This window comes from Diorhabda sublineata, chromosome 4 (genome assembly GCF_026230105.1).
Source record: "Diorhabda sublineata isolate icDioSubl1.1 chromosome 4, icDioSubl1.1, whole genome shotgun sequence".
Taxonomy (NCBI): domain Eukaryota; kingdom Metazoa; phylum Arthropoda; class Insecta; order Coleoptera; family Chrysomelidae; genus Diorhabda; species Diorhabda sublineata.
The window spans coordinates 19663310-19685060 of NC_079477.1; the positions used below are offsets into that span (position 1 = coordinate 19663310).

At 30.5% G+C, this 21751-nt stretch overlaps 1 protein-coding gene and 1 long non-coding RNA gene across 3 annotated transcripts in view; one reads left to right on the plus strand and one right to left on the minus strand.

Moving 5' to 3' along the window:
• The window catches only part of LOC130442603 (uncharacterized), a 42035-nt gene extending 32743 nt beyond the window's left edge, over nucleotides 1–9292 (minus strand). Inside the window, exon 1 of one of the 2 annotated variants that reach the window (XM_056776874.1) lies at nucleotides 8992–9292. In XM_056776874.1, coding sequence (XP_056632852.1) covers nucleotides 8992–9130 — 139 coding nt within the window. In that variant the 5' untranslated portion in view covers nucleotides 9131–9292. The remainder of the gene's footprint in view (nucleotides 1–8991) is intronic. The other variant, XM_056776875.1, reaches the window with a different exon arrangement.
• A 2746-nt stretch (nucleotides 9293–12038) lies between these two features.
• LOC130443223 (uncharacterized) lies at nucleotides 12039–13448 on the plus strand. Its single transcript, XR_008909831.1, has 3 exons — nucleotides 12039–12170; nucleotides 12320–12357; nucleotides 13354–13448. It is a non-coding gene; the product is annotated as an uncharacterized LOC130443223 (long non-coding RNA).
• Nucleotides 13449–21751: the final 8303 nt, after the last annotated feature.

Consider the following 21751-nt stretch of genomic DNA (forward strand, 5'->3'; position numbering starts at 1 on the left):
ACAGAAGTCCAAGGACTTTTTTAAGTTAGATAGATATCTGTTTATTTCAATAGTCATAAATCTTTTAGTTGTGAGACTAGATGTAGAAAGTTTCGTCTCTCAATCAATTTATTTTGATTAATATTTCCTGTCTTAATAAAATACCCAAATAAAATCAGTTCAAATTTTCATTTTAATGAAAAAAAACATTGTTATTAAAGAGATCGATAGGGAAAAATAAAAAATCTATCATGGATACTTGAAATAAAGCAAATAATAAAATCACTTCTAATTTTGATTTCCTAAAATAATAGATAGATTTTTCTCAAGATACATAACTAACTGAGGTGTTTGGGTATATTCATGAACAGTGTATAAATCTAAGCAATATTAAACAATATTTTTATTCTTAACAGACATTTAAACATAAAAGGCATCTAGCTTATTCAGGCGGATCCTTATGGTTAACGAAGGACATTGCGACGTCGTTTCCTTTGTAAAAATGTCTATGCAAATGCTGTCGAATAGTTTCTTTTATATTTCGTTTAAGTAATAAAATGTATGGCCTTATTTTTACAAATGATTGTCGTAACTTATTTCATATGCCGAAACAAGACTCCGTAGGTCACACTATTAAGTGTTCTAATTTCAGAATTAATGATGGTACATTTTCTATGACCCTCGAGGTAACGAAGGATTTTTAAAATAAAAAATTCGTCTTTAAATTCATAGAACTATCTATTTGTGGCACAAAAAAGATACAATATAAATATGAAGTATCAATTCAAATTGGATGCCAATAATGTGGCAGATAAACAAGTAAATCAATTATACACCAAAGATATTTAATCAAGACATAGATACCAGGTTTTCCTAAGACTATACTAACCTGTTTGATGTAAAAAAATGTGCAGGCGATAGCCCGTAACTAACATTTAGAGTGGAGAAGGGGAGGTTCACAAATACCTATTCTCACGATATTCTCTTAATTAGGTATATGACATAAACTTGTGTGTCAAGCAAAAATATATAGTAGCTAATAGGTGCACACATTTCTTATATGAAAAATTACAAAATATTTATAATGAAAATATTTTAGCAGCCATCGCCCCATAGTCAATTGATCACTCAGTGCTTAGGGTGTTCTATTTCTTAATCATGGATTCATATATGTATCCAATCTACTACTGGGATTCTTGTTAGCCAAATTTGAATAGTTCTGCCCATAAAAGATACTTTCGAATAGGTACAAAACGTTGTCAGTGAGTCAATCAGGTCCGGGAAACATACAAAATTGGGCTCACCAGTCTCCCGGATGTGTTTAATCAGTCATGGTACCGATCCCAAAATCCAATCTACAGCTACTAATGCCAAATCACAAAAACTAGTTACCACAAAAACTGCATGGGAGCTTCTTATAATCCCCCAATTGGGTGGAGAATAGCAATATGTGACGACCACGCCGTGTACTCTTTAAACATACTTAAAACAAGTACATATTTCTCCGAACAAACTTCCTCAATAAAATGATAATCTGAATCAGGAAATTCCATGTAAACTTAATGTCCTAATAGCATACAATTGAACTAATTTTCCCCGATACATCTGATACATTTTTTGTGAAAAACCCTTCTATCTGCACATTGTTCCACACACGAAATGAGGCGAGTCGTTTGGAATCGAGGAGGAATTCATTCTGTCTCAGGACAGCGAAACGATCAGATCTCTAGCGCCGAGACTTCGGCGATGCTGCGCCCTTACTAGAGACTTAGCTCGCTCGACGTTGTTTAATCTTTTTTTCTATATATTTTTCTGTATATACTTTTGTTGATGAAGACTGGCGCCTATATATATTTTCTAGTGAGAAATTCTCAAGCTCACCACATTGAGATGGGGCCGCTCAATGAATCGCGACCAAAAACTTAAATGCCACCGGCACCGGTATGGTGACAGTAAAATATACCTCTTCCAAATAACTACCAGTAAAAACAGTTAATAATTAAAATCGAGAAAAACAGCCATTTGGCCAGTTCTTACGCATTAACAATTACTACATAAAATACTATTTATAAAATTTTCTTCTTTAACGCAAACGAAACGTGCAAAACAAGGATAGTCAGAACAGTACTCAGACGCCAGTGATGGGTAAAAGGGCTGCCAGCCTTCAGGTTTCGAATTGAAATAAAATATTAAATAATTTCTTAAGCCTATGAAATAAGACTTAGTTAATTCCCCAGTTATTGATTTCTAAGACATTGCTGAATAGCTCCTCAGACAATGAAAATAGGAAACACGAAACAATTTAATCTCGGGTGAGAAGAAGCCACATAGTTGGCGATATATAGGAATCAAGCGACTTAAGTTAAGAAAAAGACCAAGACAACAACGACGAATTTTTTTATAAGTAAATTGAAGTTGAAACTCGACAAGATAGGTAACTATATTATAACATTTAATATTGAATAATAGTAAGAATTCACAATTTTCAGGAACTACTAAAGTCCGTAGCGCTTACAGGGTGTATGGGAAAGTAAACAACATGTAGTCTATGGATGAAATGATATTACGATTATTAATACGTAACATTATATAAAGGAAATATATATTATATATAATTTTAATGAACAAAAATAATGTAAGTATCTAATCTCTACAGGTAGAAAATATTTACAATTTATGGACGACAAGAAGCCTTTTAGTAGTTTTTTAGAAATGCTGAAAATATTTAAAATTGGTAGAACGTGTCACGTATGGTAATTTTAATTAGATTTCTGTTTGTATTCTGTGATATTAGACGATAAAAACGATAATAATCTAATGAATTTGTGCAATACAAATAACATATATGGTTAATTCATAGTACTGTAAAATTAAAGTACAATTTTACTATACATACGAAAACATACTGTTGAAATGTATACGATGTTTCTGTACATACAAATTTTAATATCATCAACTAATTATATACCTATGGTTAAAGCTAATAAACTAATGCTCAATGCTTTATACGACGTGGGCAGGGGAGAGTAAATCTTAACTTGAAATTTTGGTCAAAGTGTATTTTTCTGTATTTTGAAAAAGGGTTAAAACCGTTTTTTTCACAATAACTCGTTTTACGTTTATATACGATATATTTGAATTGAAATTTTTTGTTCCTCTTTTTACGCTAGAAAATTTAGGTCTTTTTTACTGTTTGTTCATAGTTATTGATATATTTATCAAAAACTATCGAAAAATTAAGGTACCTATTAAAATTTGTGTTTTGCTCATTTTTCTTGGTAGATATCGAAAAACTGTTTATTATGAAACTACAATTTATATTTTCTTCTTCGAGCAAAATTACTTTGCACACGTCATAAAAGGGTAAAATTTGTTCAGGGAATTATTGGAATACAAAATAAATAAACCAGACCAATTTTGAAATAGACACATGAAATTTATCGAACTAGTAATTTTTTGTGTAACCAAAACTAATTAATTAAGACCCCCCTCTATTTTTTGTCAATTTGATGGTACTAGCTTAAAAGGTTGTTCTTCTGTTGAATGATGCTGGGATGGTCGAAACATCATCATCGTGATCGTTGGATATAATGTCGACTTTGGGATGTTGTTACACCTACAATCAGCTTCAAATTTGCACGAAATGAGTTTTGAAGTTCAGGTAAAACAGGTTTGGCTGTAATATAAATCGGTTTGGAGAGCTTTTTATATGAATTTGGTTGTGTACATATTAATTATTAAATTGAGGGAAATGAAATCACCTAATATTTTTTAGAAAAATAAATGTGGGTACTTAATATTGACAGTTTACTATTTTTTGTATTTCCTTCTGCATCCTGTAATGAATTTTATTGTTACAGAAATGGCTGTTTAAAACTTTATCAAGACACTATTTAAAATCTATTTGGATTATAAAGAAACTGACATTATTTGTGCTTCACGAGATTGTGTGTTGGCACAAAATATTATAATAGAATAACAACAAGGATTTGTTCAAGGCAAGTGCATCAATTTATTTTCGACATAACAGCATCGAAGTGTGTAGACAATAAATTCGAAAACCTTTTGATCCAGTCCATCAAATCGGATTTTACGAAAGGATTACAGACTTTCACAGAATATTCTTAATTTATTGAAAATTGTAAATTCATATAAAAATGAAAGAAAAGTGTCTGATAACCTCTAGCGTTAAGTAATAATGGTGCTGTTGGTTTGAAAATCTATAAGGAAATGAATAAATTATATTTTTCGCGGAAAGCTTCCTACTTTGACCACATTTTTAGAAATCAATAATATGCCTTGTTACAGCTGATCATGGAAGGGAAGATAGAAGGAAGGCGCGACCTGGGTAGAAAAATATTTTTATGGTTGAAAAACCTTCGAGATTGGTTCCATGTACGTGATGACGTAAATCTAATACGCATGACTGAAGATCCTGAGGAATTCCAAACGGTGATTGCCAACCTTCATTAGAATGAAGCAGGCACTGGAAGAAGAAGAATAGAAATTTGGAAAGATGTAACGAAGTCGAAATTCTCACCATAGATTCTGTAGAGCTCAACAACCGGTTGTAATTTAGGATAACCATAGAGTAATATATATATATATATATATATATATATATATATATATATATATATATATTATATGCTTGCTATATAGATTGGTATAAATGTCTGAGGTGAGCGTCTATCTCCTATTTAAGTGTAACTACTTCTTCGCGTAACTCGTTATGATTAATGAGGAGCGCTCAAGTCCTGCTTACCAAAATATGGGCTTCGAAGAAGACAGATCAGAAGAAATATTTCAGAGAATACTCAGAATCTAATTTCGAATTTGAGTTGTACAACAGTCAGTGATGATAGTGAGTTAAGGCATGCTCTGGAACACCTGTGAGGAGAAAGTATCATATAATAGTCCTACCGGAAGGCAACAACATATACAAACCACAACACGCAAAACACAGAGCTATCTTGATGAATAAGAGCGGCACAATATATGCAAATTTGCTAGGATGCGTTAAAAAACTTACACCGTCGACATACGTGGTGTCGGATAAGTGGAGATTCTTTTCGCAATTTAAATGACATCATCAAGTTTTTTCAAGAGGAAATCAGCGGAATACTTTCTGATACAAGGAAAAAAATTAAGCAAATGTATGTGAATACTGTCTACCATACCTTTTTTGTATTAAGTGATAGGAAGCGTTACGGCAAGAGTAGAAATTGATAATATCGGAATTAACATGGAGTAGGACTCCGAAAAATTAATAGAAATGAAAGAAAAAGAAATTTGAGCCGTAAATCAATAGAATATAAGAATGATCCACATAATACTTAGTAGATAACATATAAAGCTCTCATACTGAATGCAATGCGAGAGCATTCCCGGTATGAGGTAGTGCTGGAAGAGAAATGTTTCATCAATCGGTAGGCGATACCTCAATAACACCGAGTATTATCGAATTCGGCACGTTACTTGAAGATTTTTTCAAACCACGGTTTTCAAGTTTCTTGACTAGTTGTTCATTTTTTTGAGTTTTAGTCGATTAAATGAATCTTAAAATGGTTGAATATACATTTCAATTTGTATAATGTGACGTTTCGATCTTCCCGACTTTTTTCAAACTAAAAACATTTAGATTCTAATAGGTACAGAAAAACATTAAATTACACAAAACTCAGCTAAAATATAGTTCGTTAATACACATTGCATATTTAAAATCAAAATACATTTTCTTTGATAACATATTTTTATTAAAAAGCATCACAAAAAAGACCAGTACAATTAAAATAAAGTAACATTTTTTTAATCATTTATGCAATATGACGATATTTAGATTGCTACCATTTCGTAAAATTCTCTTTTTTAAATTCGTTTTCTGTTTTGTTATTATTGTGAGACTGTGGCAAAGACACCAAATTGTACCGATTTTAGTTACTATTCAATTGTTTTCTTTGAAATTGAAATCCATCCAACTAAAAGTTGGTTTACGTTCTTTTTAACGATGTTGAATTTTTATGTGAAATAATATTTTGATAAAGACAGCAATAGGTCGAAACGGCAGAATTTTAGGGTTTTAAATGAAATTTTTATTAGAAGGGTTTCTAAAATTAAGATAATAATAGTAAGAAATTGAAGATGTTTTTTTCTTTGTTGCAGTATTTTGTTCTAACTTTGTCCCGTAGTTACCATTGTTATATTTTCAATTTATATTTGTCACTAAACCTAACCCTATCGCTTACGTTTAACACTAAGTAACACCCATGTCACAAAATGATGTATACTTTTATTATCGATTGTCGACAACAAAAGAAAAAGTACACGTGCGTACTTGCAATTAAGAAAAAAATAACCAAGCAAAGTAAAAAGTTGTTGCAGCATCTAAAAAAAATTGAAAGGAAAAATTTATAGCATTAATATAGAAGAAATGTTCGCATTTAAAAGTAGCCATTCGTAGAAATTATAAAAACAGGTGGTTGACATATACCTATAGGCGTTGTTATTTTATTTTTTTTTTTTTATTAAAAATCATGACAAATACGAAAAAATATTATATTTATATTTCCAGTAATAGTCCAAGAGCTGGCTGCAAAAAACCTGGCCTATCGAGTTACCGGATGAAGTATTTTTTAAATGATAATTCACTGATATTCACTATTAAAAAAACATTTAGTGCCAGGGTAAAATGATGCATAACATTGCTATATTTTTTCTACGGTACACTCTTTGGACACAAACTGTACCAATGTAACCGCTTGAAACTGATTTTACAATTTAGTTTCGAGTGAGTAGAAAATAATTATGAACAAGTGCCTTCTTAAATCTGGTGTTAACTCGAAGGCACGATACTTTTTTTATTTTTTTTTTGTTCTGTTATCGTACCTATCGAGTAACCGCTTCAAACTATATTCATATTGAAGTTCAAACATTTCTTATCAAGAAAATACATTAATACCACTTCTATTTTAGTGACAAATTCCTGGCACGATACTTTATATTCCTTCAAGCCTTATACTATTGCTATTCATGTAGTAAGGCTAGCCAAGCTTTGACTATTTTAGAGTAAAGAGGGAAAGACTCATGTACAATTTCCATAGACTTAATGTCGCTCTCTTTGAGTCTTGATGTGACATTAGTCACCAGAGAAGTAAGCTTAGTAACTACAATGAACGTCCTCCAGCCCTGCTATTTAAGTGTCTATCTCAGGTATGCTGTGAGCAGGTAAGTTTTGGGAACAACCATTGAGAGGCATTTTTAAAAGTACCTTCCTGTACTTAACTATGCTTCATTTATGCTACCGAGAGAGAAATTTAACATTAGAAAAAGATGCGAGACGCTGTCCAAACTTGATGCGAACATTGAGCGTCTCAGTTGTTGAACTACTTTTGAAGCTGTGCACACATGCTCTGTTGAAGGGTTTTAAATTTTTTTGGAGTATTTCCTATTGATTATTGTTAAAAAAATGATTTAAAACAATAACAATGAAGGTGTGGTTCTTATGTGGTCGTGCTAACAATTTGAAAGACTTCGAAGAAGCTCATTTTGAAAAGGCTAGATGTATGCACGTGATTCGTGAGAAAATAAAACATAAGTATCACGATATTAATTTTCCTACAACGATGAATGATGCTGGATATCATCCTGAGTGTTAAAGAAAATTATTAAGAAATCCACAAGTTCAACAAGTATTCGCTAGTTTAAATAATATTGACGAATACTACAGTATTTTATGTCGATTTTTTAATAACCTCTCAATCAGTACCAATGTTCAATAATTTTATTTAGATATGGGTCACCATTGTAACTTTCACAAAAAATCAACTCTTTTGAATTCGTACTCATCTTTCCATACACAGTGAGGAAATTTAAGTATGTTTCAGTTTTATACATCAGTAAATTAATTAAGTTCAAGAATGAATTTTTTTGTACCTCATTACTCATAGTTACCTTATAACAAAGTCATTTTAAACCTTTTTCCAAGAAATCGTGCGTCATTCATATAATCAACATTTCTTGTAATATATTTAGATATAAAGGAAAGTTCAAGCTTTCGTTTACATTTTAGTTTATCTGTCACTCAATATAAGTTCAACTATTTATATTCAATATAAAAACGGCATTCCGTTGTTTAACATACATACATTACTTTTAAATTAAACAATTCACATTTATTCCAAAAGTATCAAGCACGTATTCTATTCTCAGCGCATGTATAGCGTAATTTTCAATTTCTTGACAATAGAAAAGACCACAAACAAAGAAATAGAAAAAAATATGTTCATAATAATATTTTAGAAGAGACCTAATATCAAGAACATTTAGATGCATTAATATTTTAACTTTACTCAGATTTATCTTGCATTGGTTTTGCAAGAGTCGTGACTTTTTTTACTCTGTAGCATTTAAAAATATGATAGAACAATTAACAAGGATTTGTTTGTATAATTTTAAACTAAATATAAATTGAAAAATTGATAAAAATAGTCATAATTTATAAAGTTTCATCATATTTATGTATATATTATATTAGGGTATAGAACATAAAACGTCAAGAAACGCCAATATAGAGACAAACTCATCTAACATCGTTGCCTTTGGTCCGCCGGCGTAAATATAAATATAAAACAATTGCTTATTAGTTTTAAGAATATTGAGGAAAACATTCAGTTATAAGTTGCAGAATTTCAATAAAAATATTTATTTAATAGGTATAATTATCAACTCGGTAAACATGACTACTTTTTGCAGTCTGAACATAAGCTGAATGAATTTTATTTCAATTTTCAATTTACGTATAAGCAATTATGGCATATATTAACTTTTCTGTCGTACCTAGTATTATTTACTTTGAGAATTGCAAATCAGAAATTATTTATAATAAATATTACGTTTTTCAAATAATTTTTGAACAAATATTACTCACAGAGTATTTTAATGAATTTAGCTGCTTATTATTTACATTAAAATCAAAACCAGTATTAGAAGAATATACAAAAACAATGCACTTACGCAGAACTTTTTGTTTAATTTTGGTAATCCTCTCTGTGCGCGTCCTCTCAACGCTATTTTCATTATTAGCGCTGTCTGGTGGGTTATTCAATGGCTGATTTTGGGATGCTACGGGATCTGTGGTTTGTTGATTTGCCATGGTTGCCCGCACTTACGATTAGTACTACTATGCCTACTTACATCACACGTGTTGACCACTAAAACAGAATCACAGTGTTGATTTCACTATACCGTTACAAGCTGTCATTCGATTTCCCCTCCGCTTCTCTCACTATATTCTATTGTCAAGTTTATTTTTAACTCCACGCCCGAATTATTCTTGATCGTAATAAATCAAGAAGGCGGGGGCTTCAGTGGCGGAACGATGATAATAGTATTTTGCTTAATTTACGGAAATAATGTATTGTTATGTTATGTTAATGTTGTTAGTGTTGCGTGTTATATTGCTTGGTTTCTGTTTTTAATATACTTTTTTATAGTATTTATTACCTCGAATTGCAAATGGCAATAAGAAAACTATGGCTTATCTTTCATTGACTTTGTGTTGATAAATTAGCCTATGATTTTCAATTGATTTGTCTTACCAAACGTGTTTCCTTCATTAAGCTATGCTCCATCAGAATAAATTGTTTGAACTCCATTTATTTGCACTTATCCTTTCCACATATTTCCGTCTACAATATGTATTTTACTATTGCTGCTTCTTCCAGAGGTAATAAAATTCACGTAAAATTTTCCATAATTTTTTCCTCTTCATTATTGGTAGATTTTCATTATCAATAAGTGTCAATGAAACCTTGTCAATTCTTAGTATTTACTTACTAATGTAAGATGACTCAATTTTATTCCCAGTTAAATATTCAAATGTTTCATGCATTTCGATAAGTTTTTTCTAGGTGTTAAGGGTGTAAGACACCCTTAAGATGATTTATCAACCTATCGATTCAAATATAAACCTATAGTGTTTTTTTGGAAGCAGGTATGATAACTGATCATTAAGCTTCCTCCTCTTGCTTATTGTAGTCAGGGAGCATTTAAGTATTACGTAACGCAATGAGCAGAGGGTATTGTAAAACGTAACGAATGACGGAGGAAGGAGGTTCGAACAACTCGTTACGTAACACTAGTTTTTTATCAAAATAAAAAAAAAACTAGTGAAAAAAAAAACGTCCAAATTGGTAACCCTTTTCGTTTATGTTTTAAGGCGAATCCCTCGACTGTATTGTACGTCATCTTTATTTTGTTTTCGTTACAGTATCCGTTTTGATGCAAGTACCATATCCGAAACCCTCTTTATCTGTTCTTCGGATGATGTCAGTGATGAAAGAATCTGAGTGACCTGTAATACCGTGGACAGAGGAGCAGTAATACTAATACAATTTTTATAATAGAAACCTTTTTTAACTCGGTAAACATAATTATTTAAATGAAATGATTATATTAACAATTATTATAACAAATAATATTTGATTAATGACTGATTTTTTTTGACATTTGAGCTTTCGTTTCTAATTGCATTGCCAAATTGAAAAATAAGCTGAAATATTAGAATACATGAGAAGAAAAATGGAGGAAGTCCAAAATGTATGTAAGGAGAGGACTGAGTCAGAAAAATTGTGTTTATTAGCCCATTTCAGCATATTTTAAATTTAAGCACATGTTTATTACATCTTAAATGATTGTTAATTATTAAATATTGATATAAATAAATATTATCAATGATTAAAGCATATATTACGAAATCTGTTATTTTGTTTTACATTATCATAAACTCTTTTAAAACAAAACAAAATTATTTTTGCAACTTTCAGGTGCTTTGCACAAGCTAATTCCGACTTTTAGGTAAAATTCGTTATTAGGGTGTTACGTGACGTTCAGGAAGGGAGAGGGAGTGTTTAAAAACGTTACAGCGCATTGCAAATAGCCGAAAAATTCAATTTCTTTTTTCAAAATGTCAAAACAACGTTATCTCATCCAAAATACTCTCCTTCAGAATTGTTAAATTTGTCCCACCGGTGCTCCTAGTTAAAAACATTACTCATACTCATCAGTCTGATAGGTACTTTCTGGTTTTTTGTTTGGTTTTTCAGACATTGTGTAATTGGAGTACTTCTAGCCTCTTTCCTTATGTGGAAAGAGGAAAATGGTGTTTGAGACAGCGTTACCACATCATATTTAGTCTCAAATTATTGAACAGAAATGGCTGTGTCGTGGTGGAAGTATCAGACTTCTATTTGCCATAAATTGAGTCTTTTTCCACGAAAACTGTTGCGCATTCTTCCACATCCACTTCCTGTGCGTATTTAAAATTTTTTTCCGTTGATTTGTAAAGTTGTCATCAATCGACATGTCACTATTTTTAAATAGCGCAAGCTATTCGTACTCTTGAGCTTCCTCCATAGCGTCATCTGTTTAAGCTGCTTTCAACATCGAAACAATTCCAGCAGCATTTTTAATAAGCAGAAAACAAAATTTTACGTCTGAATCTTGTTCACTTAAACCTGGCATCATAAAAACGGAAAAAAGCAAAGTAGCTCTAGTAAAATGACCTTATACTAACATAAGAATATTTCTGGAATTTGTTCAATGTTCAATGAACATGAGAAAAATCACCCAGTGTGACGCTAATGTGTTTAAGTAGATAATCGTTAGATCTAATTTAGATTGTGATCAAAGACGATATGAACTAAATAATTCAAAATGTGTGAAGACTCTTTGCACTTTCTGAATGCATATCTGAGCATTTTCTATACTCAATATCTGATTTTTCCAATAATCATAAGTTAAATCGTATTCAATATTTTGTAGGTATTTGGTTTTGTTTCTTTGTTTTTGTTCTAATTAACGTTTTCTGTTTTATATCTAATAAACTGTTTGAATTATAATCAATATATCTCAACTTTATATTTATGATTCAAAATAAATTGATAATTACACTATGAGAGAATGAAACATGGTAAAAAGCGATTTTAAACTAAACTAAAATACCCCGTATTGTGTTTGAAGTAACAGGCGTGGAGTATCCGCAAATTGACAAAAATACAATAGTTACATTACATATATTTCATAGGAAAGAATAAAAAAAAGATTGATAATGAGATTGAGAGAATCAGGACGGGTGTTAATTTTGTGATAACTTGTATACTAAAGGTAATGAAAAACAACTGCAATATTTCAAAGTGAGTATAAAAACTGATAATGCTTAAAATCAATTTTTTAGATAGTACATGTGCTCTAACATGAACACCCTCAAACTGAGTAAATAGTATATAGTATATAATAGTATATAGTATATAGAAAAGCCTGCATTTATCATTTATCATTTTAGGATATAGTTAAAGGATTTAAATTGAAAAACTGTTGAAGGTAAGAAATAATTGGAAAAAATAATCACAATTTTCATAATATCTGAAAATCACAAAGATGTGAGAAAGAGGTTGAAACAAAAAATATAGGATGTTCTATAATTTTTTTTTCCAACATACATTTTAAAAAATCTAAATATTATATATATATATATATATATATATATATATATATATATATATATTTCCTAAAATTTTCATAAATGTACCTGAGCTAATAAAAGTTTTTGGGCTTTTATTGGTTGTGAAGAACAATTCGAAATTTTATTTAGTTCAAATTCCAAGAATCTCTTCCTTACAAATTTCGCAAATACGATTTCAGGTTTTACCATATAGTAGGGAGGTCCAAGTTGAGTATTCTTAAATCGGTCTCTAAAAAACCTTAATACTTAATTGTTTTAAATCATTTACTGACAAACATTTGTCAAGTATTATGGAATTATTAGTATGCTTGGTTAGACACTTCATAGTGTCTAACCAAGTGACCTAATCACCCTTAAATTATGGTGCAATTCTAATCTTCTCTGTCTCAACGTTCCTAAACTAAAAGATTTATCATATAAAAATACATTGTAGGCTTATTTATTAAATAACACTACAATAGACGTCGTTGAGTCTTTTAAATTCTTAGGGCTTGTTGAGGACAATTCCTTGAAATGGGAGTTACTTATTGCCGCCTAATCTAAAAAAATAAGTTCCTCCTGTTTGCACTGAGTTCAGTTTCCAAAAAACTGAGCTTATTCATCTCCTTAATAGTCTATTATGTCCTTATTGAGTGGCATCTCCGATATGCCCTTCCTTTCTGGAGTACGTGTAGTGAGACTCAATTTGAGCGAATCTTCAAACTACAAAAGAGAGCTGTTACATATTTATTCGGACTAAACTGCAGGGCTCACTGCAGGGACTTCTTTAAACAATTAAAAATTCTGACTCTTCCTTATTATATTATATCTTTGAATCTGTTTGCATAATTCGTAAGATGCTTCTCTAATTTCAGAAAAGTCGTTGCACGGCTATTCACTTAGGAACGCGGAGCATGACCTTTACTTACCAACTCCACATTGAGAATTAGTTAAGGGCTCAATATTTTACAATGCAAAAAATGCACAGTCACTTGCCAATTGAAATCAAATTGATATCATCTTTGGCAATTCCGGGCATGTTACATACTGATTTAATTTTTACTATGGACTTATAAACGACTTATATACTAATTATTACCTATTCTGTATATTGAAATTTTGTTTTATTTGTTTTATCTCTATTTAGTTGTTTTTAGTTTGTTTTTTAGTTTTTACAAGTTTTTGTCTACATATTGTAACCATTTTTTGGCAGTAAAGCATTTCTTTCTCTCTCTCTCTCTCTCTCTTGTGTTGGGATATCTAGGATTTATATAATTATTTTATTAAGATGAAAAGAAATTACATCGGCATTTCAAACGGTTTTGTTAAATTTCATTGACTTTTGAAAGTATTGAAACTACTTGTTCCGGTGACTACCATAAGGACATGCATGTTGATGTTTTTAAAGAATAGTTCGAATAAATGATATATCTTCTTCTTCAGAGCTATATAACGGTGATAGATAAGGTAAGTTATCATTCGACACTTTTAGAAAAATGACCCACAACCAAGTGGTTGAAAAAAGATTTACAGAATTGGCTAAATTCACAGAATATTGAACTCCATCCCGGTTCTGTGAGAAAAGAACTGTATAATAATAAATCATTAATTATTTACGATTGATAACAATATATTAATATCCTACATAAGAATGTGATAAAAGGTTTGTTTTATGTCGATTGACCAATTCTTCCACACTAACCTCACCAAGTTAGTCATACCACACTCTATTGAAACATACAAATTTAATATTCGGTAAATACTGAACATAAAGCACTACAATTTTTCCCTTCAACTGTTGCTCAAAAAGCAGTTGTTTATATATATTTTTAAATGCATTGCAAGCAAATAATTGGGAATATCCAAATATTTAATAAAAAGGGACACTTCATATGAAGGATGTGAAGTTACGTATAATTATTACATTTCTCTGTCTCAACATTAAGGTAATTCTCATGTAAAAGTAAAATTCTGCAGTAAAAATTCACACTGTGCATCTTTCTTCTCTTGTACATACTAAGCCAACTCCATTTTTTAGTGTATACGAGATTCTTTCTTTTCGTATGATGCCGTAGATTAGTATTAAAAAAGAGTTCTGAGTTTTTTTAAATAGCACTTTGCTCTAAGCATGGCCAATATACAACATCATAGTGATTAAAGCGTGAAAGCACCAAATAATCACACAGCATTTTCTATATGACAATATTTGAATACATTCTTTGTTGATTAATTTCAGTGAAGCATAAGCTTTGCTTAGTTTTTCAGATATGTTTTTTAAATCGTAATTTGGTATCGATTATATCCAACCAAAATGTTTACCGTATTCACTAAAAGTAAGTATATTATTCTCAAATCGTAATTGCATCTGATTGAGTACACCTCTGCTATTTGTGCTTCATGGCCAAAAATCAATGCACCAGACTTACTTGGATTGATTTTTTATAAATGTTTTTTAGAGATGAAAGTTATTTCAGAGAGTTCTTGATTTATTTGGTCTGAAGCTGTATATAAAAAAGTTTGAACGGATGATAAATCTGGGTGTGGTCGTGATATTCACAATGTGTAAGGTAAGTATGAAAGTTGGAAGTGTAGATTGTATATAAGAGGGACACCTTGTTGTATTGTCAGTTTATTAGATATGACATCATCTAATAACCTGTTGAGGTCTATCTGAAAGGTAGCACTAAATAAGGGCAATAGCCGGTTTACTAAATCCAATGAAATGAAGAATTGCTATTAATAGTTTGTGATTTCAAATATCAAGTACTCTGGAATAATCAATCAGTAGATAAAAGTACACTCACTTAGCTTTTATCCAAAGTATATATCATCAGTGACAGCGGCCAATGCTGTTGAGCACCCATACCTAGATATGAATCCAAACGAATTTGGAGGAAGGATTTTATTATGATCAACATGACATCTTGTTTTATGTTTTATGTGTATCATTTCTTTGATTAATAATTTTTAGTAGTTCGTGTCTTGAGCTAAGATTTTCGTTTTTTAAAATCAAATTCATGATGTTCATTTTTTTCATGTTTATGTAGAGCAGTCTATGCATTTTTGGTGTATTTGTGACCATTTATTCTGTTCTCTAAATATTGTGTAGTCATTCCTATATAATTTTTTGGATAATTCAAACGTGGTATGAAATATATAATATTTAATTTCTTAGTGTCTTTAGTTTTGTTTTTTAGTGTAGTTAATAGTGGTGATAATGTGTTGTGTGATCCATGATGTATATTGATGTTATGTTTCGATAAAATGTATTTCAATTTTTTTAATAGTTGTATAAGGGAGTGCTAAATTTGTATCTTTTTCTTTACTTCTATTTATTTGTGTAGTTGGATTTATATTGTTCTTATTGTATAATTTATATGTACGTTGCCAGATGATTCTATTAATTTGATATTTTGAATATTGATTATTCTTCAAAGTATTTTTGAGTTTTTTAATTACTTCACAGTGATATTCTGGAGAAGTTAATTTTAATACCCTATCTGTTAATCCTATAACGACTCTGATTTTTGGTGATTTGGGATGGCATGAGTTATAATTAAGATATCTTCCAGACTATGTTTCTTTTGCATAATATTTAGTTTTTATTCTATTATTGATTTTAATAAGTGTCATGTCTAAGAAATTAATTTTGTTGTTGTTTTCAATTTCTAAAGTGAATTGGATACATGAATTAAATTTATTAAAGTTATAAAGGTATGTATTGCATTTGTTACCAGGAATTACTGATAAACAGTCGTCAACGTATCTTCTGATTAACACTACATCAATATCCATATCATCCAGTATCTTCTCTTCTACAATTCTCTTCCATAACAATTTGCGCTAGACTTGAGGAAATTGGAGAAATCTATACTCAAATATATATATATATATATATATATATATATATATATATATATATATATATATATATATGAGTATATATATATATATATATATATACATATATATATATTATAACTTCTTCATCATTTGTTGAATGAAACGATGAAAAAGAATTTACAGATAGACTGACGTTGTTATTATAAAAGTTTAAAATATCCTCATCTGGTTGAGAACCACTTTTAAAATCAGGTCGAATTTTCTAAAAAAAGGTATATTGGCATCTGTATTCCTTAATTTGTTTTGTATGATAACAAAAAGTGCAAACATGAATTAAGTTACATTACTACTCGTTTTTTTATTATAAACCGTGCAAATTATCATTTTTTTGTGTTTGTATAGTAATCTACTATAAGCAAAATCCTGCAAAGTTTATATTTGAACAATTAGTGTGTACAAAATAAAATTAAATAACCTTAGGGGTGTGATTCAACACCCTGTTCATTCGCCGCATTTACGCAACTGGAATAAATAGTAGTGTGATATTAACTGACATGGGACTAGAAGATTGAACACAAAAAGCCAGATGCACAGAACGAATGAACGGGACAACAATGGGCGATGAGACGAGTCAAATCTTTTATTGAGCGGCGTGTACATCCCCCTTCTGTAGTTATATGGGGTGCCATTGCTTGTGGATCAAGGACTTCATTAATGTTCATTGACGGCAATATAAATACATCCAATAAGAATCGAACTTCAACTGATTCATTATTAACCCTTCAAAATCAAAATCAACTTTTTAGAAAGTTAACAAATATATCCAGACAAACCTTAGAATACCTCCATCAGTCTAAAATTATTCTTATAGTCGTTCCATAAGTTTCCCATATTTGTTCCCAATTAAAATGTTTGGGACGTAATTGGTAGAAGGTTAAAAAAATTGTACCATACTTCTCAAACTGCTCTTCTATAGAGGTGATATGGTATAAGATTTTCAACGAGTGAATTGATTATTTGATTATGGGGAAATGTAGGGAAAAGCTAGGTCTAAAGCAGTTAAAAGGCAAGAGCTTGGTAATAAAACGAGTCTAGTTAGTCAAAGAATCACTTAAATTAAAAAAATCTAAAAATCGAGAACTTCGTCTAAAGTGTAGCTTAAAAGGTGAGTATTTGGTCAAGAAAAGTCTAAAAGATGAATCTAAAAACAGTATATAACGCAAAAGTTTATCATAAAATGAGTCTACTTTTCGAAAAAAGAAAAATGTCAAAAAACCAAGACGTAATATAGAATGTAGTTTGGAAAGTGAATACTAGGTTTGAAGAAGTCTAGAAGATGATTACTAGACTTAAGAAGAGATTCAAACCTAAGAACCTAGCAATAAAATGAGCCCTGCAGTCAAGGACTGACTTAAAGTAAAAAAATCTAAAAACCCAAGAGCACATCTAAAAAGCAGTTTAGAATATAAGTGCTATGCCTAGAAGTCTAGATAATGAGTACTAGACTCAAGAAGAGTCTAGAGTGCAAAAATAAGTAAGAGAACGTCTAGTAGTTGGAGACTTATTCAAAGCTATAAAAAGAATGTGAACATGTAGGGAATAAATTGAAAATGTAGTTCATTAGGTAAGTAGTAAGAATAAAAGGAGTCTAGAAGATAAGTACTAGAAATATCTTTTAAATTTTAATTATTTGTATAATATGAACTTCCTGGCATCTCTGCAAAATATTACAGAAACAAAATTTTTACTAAGTAATCGGATCAAGATATCACAGTATTTCATACAGTAAATATTGGTAAACAACAAATAAAAAGCATAAAAATCACTGTGAGATACAGGGTATTTCTATATTCGGCCGACAACACTCTACCACGAATCCTTACGGGGCCTAGCTGCTGAGATAATTTTAAATCAAAATCATAAATTTGCCATAAATCAAGAACGCTTTTTTTTAATTTGGTGACTAATATGCTTTTTAATGAAGTAATATTTTGACATAAACAAACTTTGGAAAAATTTAACAAGTGGTGCGCTGTCTTTTTTAAGTTTGTTTTAAAATGACTTAATTGTAGAAATTTGCCTCTAAACAAAAGTCTGCAGGTAATTAAATACTACTCAACATTTCTAAAGCATAAATATTTGGTTAATGTGTGGGTGGGTATGGTTGGAGATTGCTTAATCGGGCCTTACATTTTATCAAATAAATTAAAAGGAGCAATTTATGCGTGTTTTCTGGAAGAAATGTTGGATGAATTGTTGGAAAATATACTGTTAAATATTAGGCAACCCATGTGGTTTCAACACGATGAGGCATCTGTTCATTTTGCTGCAGCTGCAAGAAATTACTTAAACAGACGTTTTAGAAAAAAATTGATTGGTCGGGATGGACCCAATTGTTGGCCTCCAAGATCACCTGACTTAAGTCCTATCGATCTAATAGGTAGTATTCAAGCTGCGGCAGAAATCATTCAATCCCATCCAGATTTATTCTCAAAGACAGGTTTTTCAATGACAAAACGGTGCAATAAGTGTATTGAAGTAAGTAAGTAAGTTTGAACAACTACTGTAACTTTGTCAATTTTGTTATTGTTGTAATACAGTGCTGTTTAAATTTAATATGTGCTATTATTATTTTTATTTTCATTGCCAATTTTGCTATTATTGTAATCCATTTTTGTTTGATATTGAGATTATGAATAATTTTTATTTGTTATGAAATACTTACGCTTAATAATTGTTCGAAATTAAATAAATAATTAATTAATTTGTAAATTACTTACTTTCGTTAAGAGGCATATTTCTACAGCACTGCTCATTTTAGCTCCATAAAAGGTTATTAGTTTCTTAACTAAAAATAATCAGGCAATTTAAAGTAAAATTAAAAAAAGAATTTGCTCCAGTGGCGTAAAAAATAGTGGGATAAAAGTGACAACTAACCCTGACAGCGCGCTACTGATTGAATTTTTTCAAAGTTTGTTTATGTCTACTATTATTTTATTAAGGAGCATATTGGTCACCAAATTTGAAAAAAAATTAAAAGGCGTTCTTGATTTATGGCAATTTTTTAATTTAGATTTAAAATTTTAAACGCCCTATATCTCAGCAACTAGGCCCCATAAGGGTTCGTATTCCTATAACAAAATGAATCATTTATTGAGATCTCACTGTGGTAGAGCGTTGTCGGTCGAATATAGAAACAACCTGTATAATATAAAAGTTATAAAATGGTAAGGACTTATGAAAGTATGGCGAAGTTTATTGAAAACAAGGGAGATTAAATATTATCGATAGTCAAAATGAAATGAAAAATAAACATGAAAGTGGAGATTCCTGGAAAATGTTGGATGCAAAAATGAAAAAAGTTATAGAAGATGAAATATAGAAAATATTGAAATGAAGAGAAATAGTTCGGTTACGAGGTATGGAATCAAAAAAATCATATTGATAAGTCGAGAAAGAGAATTGAGTCTAGCTATTCTTATTATATTTATGAACTTAATAATAAAGAAACGACAATTAGAGTTATAAAGTTGGAAAGTGCGTTATAAGTATTTCTGAGGTTGGAGGGTAGAAAGTGTCGATGTTGCCGTAATAGTATATAATCAAAAATCTCTCTCATAACAAGATGTATACCTTAAAAAAAATACAGTGAATTGTTCGTTATACAAGTTCAATTTGAAATTATCTTTGTAGCTGAGTTGGCGAAAGAGTCTTGAAATGGAATTTTGTGTATAGAAGAGACAAAAAAGATTACATAAAGCTTAAACTGAGTGACCTTTATCAAAAATATTTGCTCATATGTTGTACAATTTTTCAGAAATATTTAAAATGTATATGTTTGAGATGGAGCTGAATTAAACAACGCTAAAGTAAAAAAATGAAAAGTATAAATCTTCAATCAAAACATTTTTTTTCGACGATTATGCATAGTGCATTTATTTACAAAGTAACAAGTTTTTGCGAAAGCAAGCATTCAAGCGTTGTATTTATGAGGAAGGTAGTTATATTCTGATCTAAGCTAACCAATATTCTGCTGTAGAGATATGTCTCAGTGAGAAACTCGACTTAAGGTGACGTTTTACTTTTCTTAGCACAGGTTTAAGTATAGTTTAAAATTTTTGTGTTTGATCTAATAGAATAATGGCACAATATCCATCTATAACAATTGTTTCAGTAAAAAATGCCTACGTTTCATAAAAGGATAAAGACCTACTCATGCTGATTAGACAGAGAAGGAGCAGTGAAAGTAATGAAAGCAGTTGAATATGGAATGAGTGTCAATGCAAAGGTGTTTGTACTTCCATGGTCAACGTTGGAAATAAGTATAGTAAGTGAGTGATCAACGAAAAAAGCTTTGGGTGGAATATCTGTCTTAACACAAGAATGTGAGAAGATAGTGAAAATCTAAAAGTAGAAAAATTCGGAGTTTCATATATATTAACAGAGGTATGTTACATGGAATAAAAACTGGATGAGAATGCAACCAACTTCACAAATTTAAAAATAAAAGGAAATAGCGTGAATGGATTGGCTACATCTATTTTCAAAAAGAAATCCATATATTTTGTTTCGTAAATCAAAAAAGGGTGTTTCTCAAGCAGAATGAAAGTTCCAGCTCTATTTCCAATCAAAGCAGACGATCTTTCCGGCACCAGGAGCACGCAAATTGCTAACCAGGTGTAGCAAAGCTCAGCAGCCAAGGAAGGAATGAAAATATTAGCTGACGAATCTCATTTGATTTCATTCAAAATTTTTGCGAATTATTTCCATTTATTTTTCCAAGTTCTATTATCATTATTTATTTATATTTTGAATATATTTATTTGAGTTATAAATATAATGCCTGGAACACGTAACGGAGCGATCTTCCACCACAGAAAGAGCTCCAGCTGCTTAAGCCAATCAGGCGAAAAATTTTGAACCTTACAGATTAGCTGAATAATTTTCTATTATTCTGAAATTGACGGTAACAAAATTTTCCCAACTTTCATAAATGCTTGTAAAACAGATTATAGAATGGCCGACCACGATCAAAAGGTATTTTTAACTTTACACATAAAAAATAAACTCATAGGACGAGTCGCTGAACTCGTTAATTCAGGCAACCCTTCAAATTAAATTACACAATTACCTACACAATATTCAGATTCCCGCCGACTTAAATTCCTTAATTCAAGATTTTCAAAGAATCAGACAATTAGCAAACAAATCGCCTTCAATTTTTGTTTTGAGATTACAACAATGTATTCAGCTATTAGTAAACAACAACACTTAACCACAGTTAGTGGCTCAAGTACGTCTTGTAGAATTACTAACCCTTAATATCTCATCAACTGGTCTGGATAAAAAAATTGGCCAAATTGTTAGGGCTAGTAACCCAATAAGTGTCCTTCCAGCTATTTCCCGAATAAAAAGAGAACTTCAATTAAC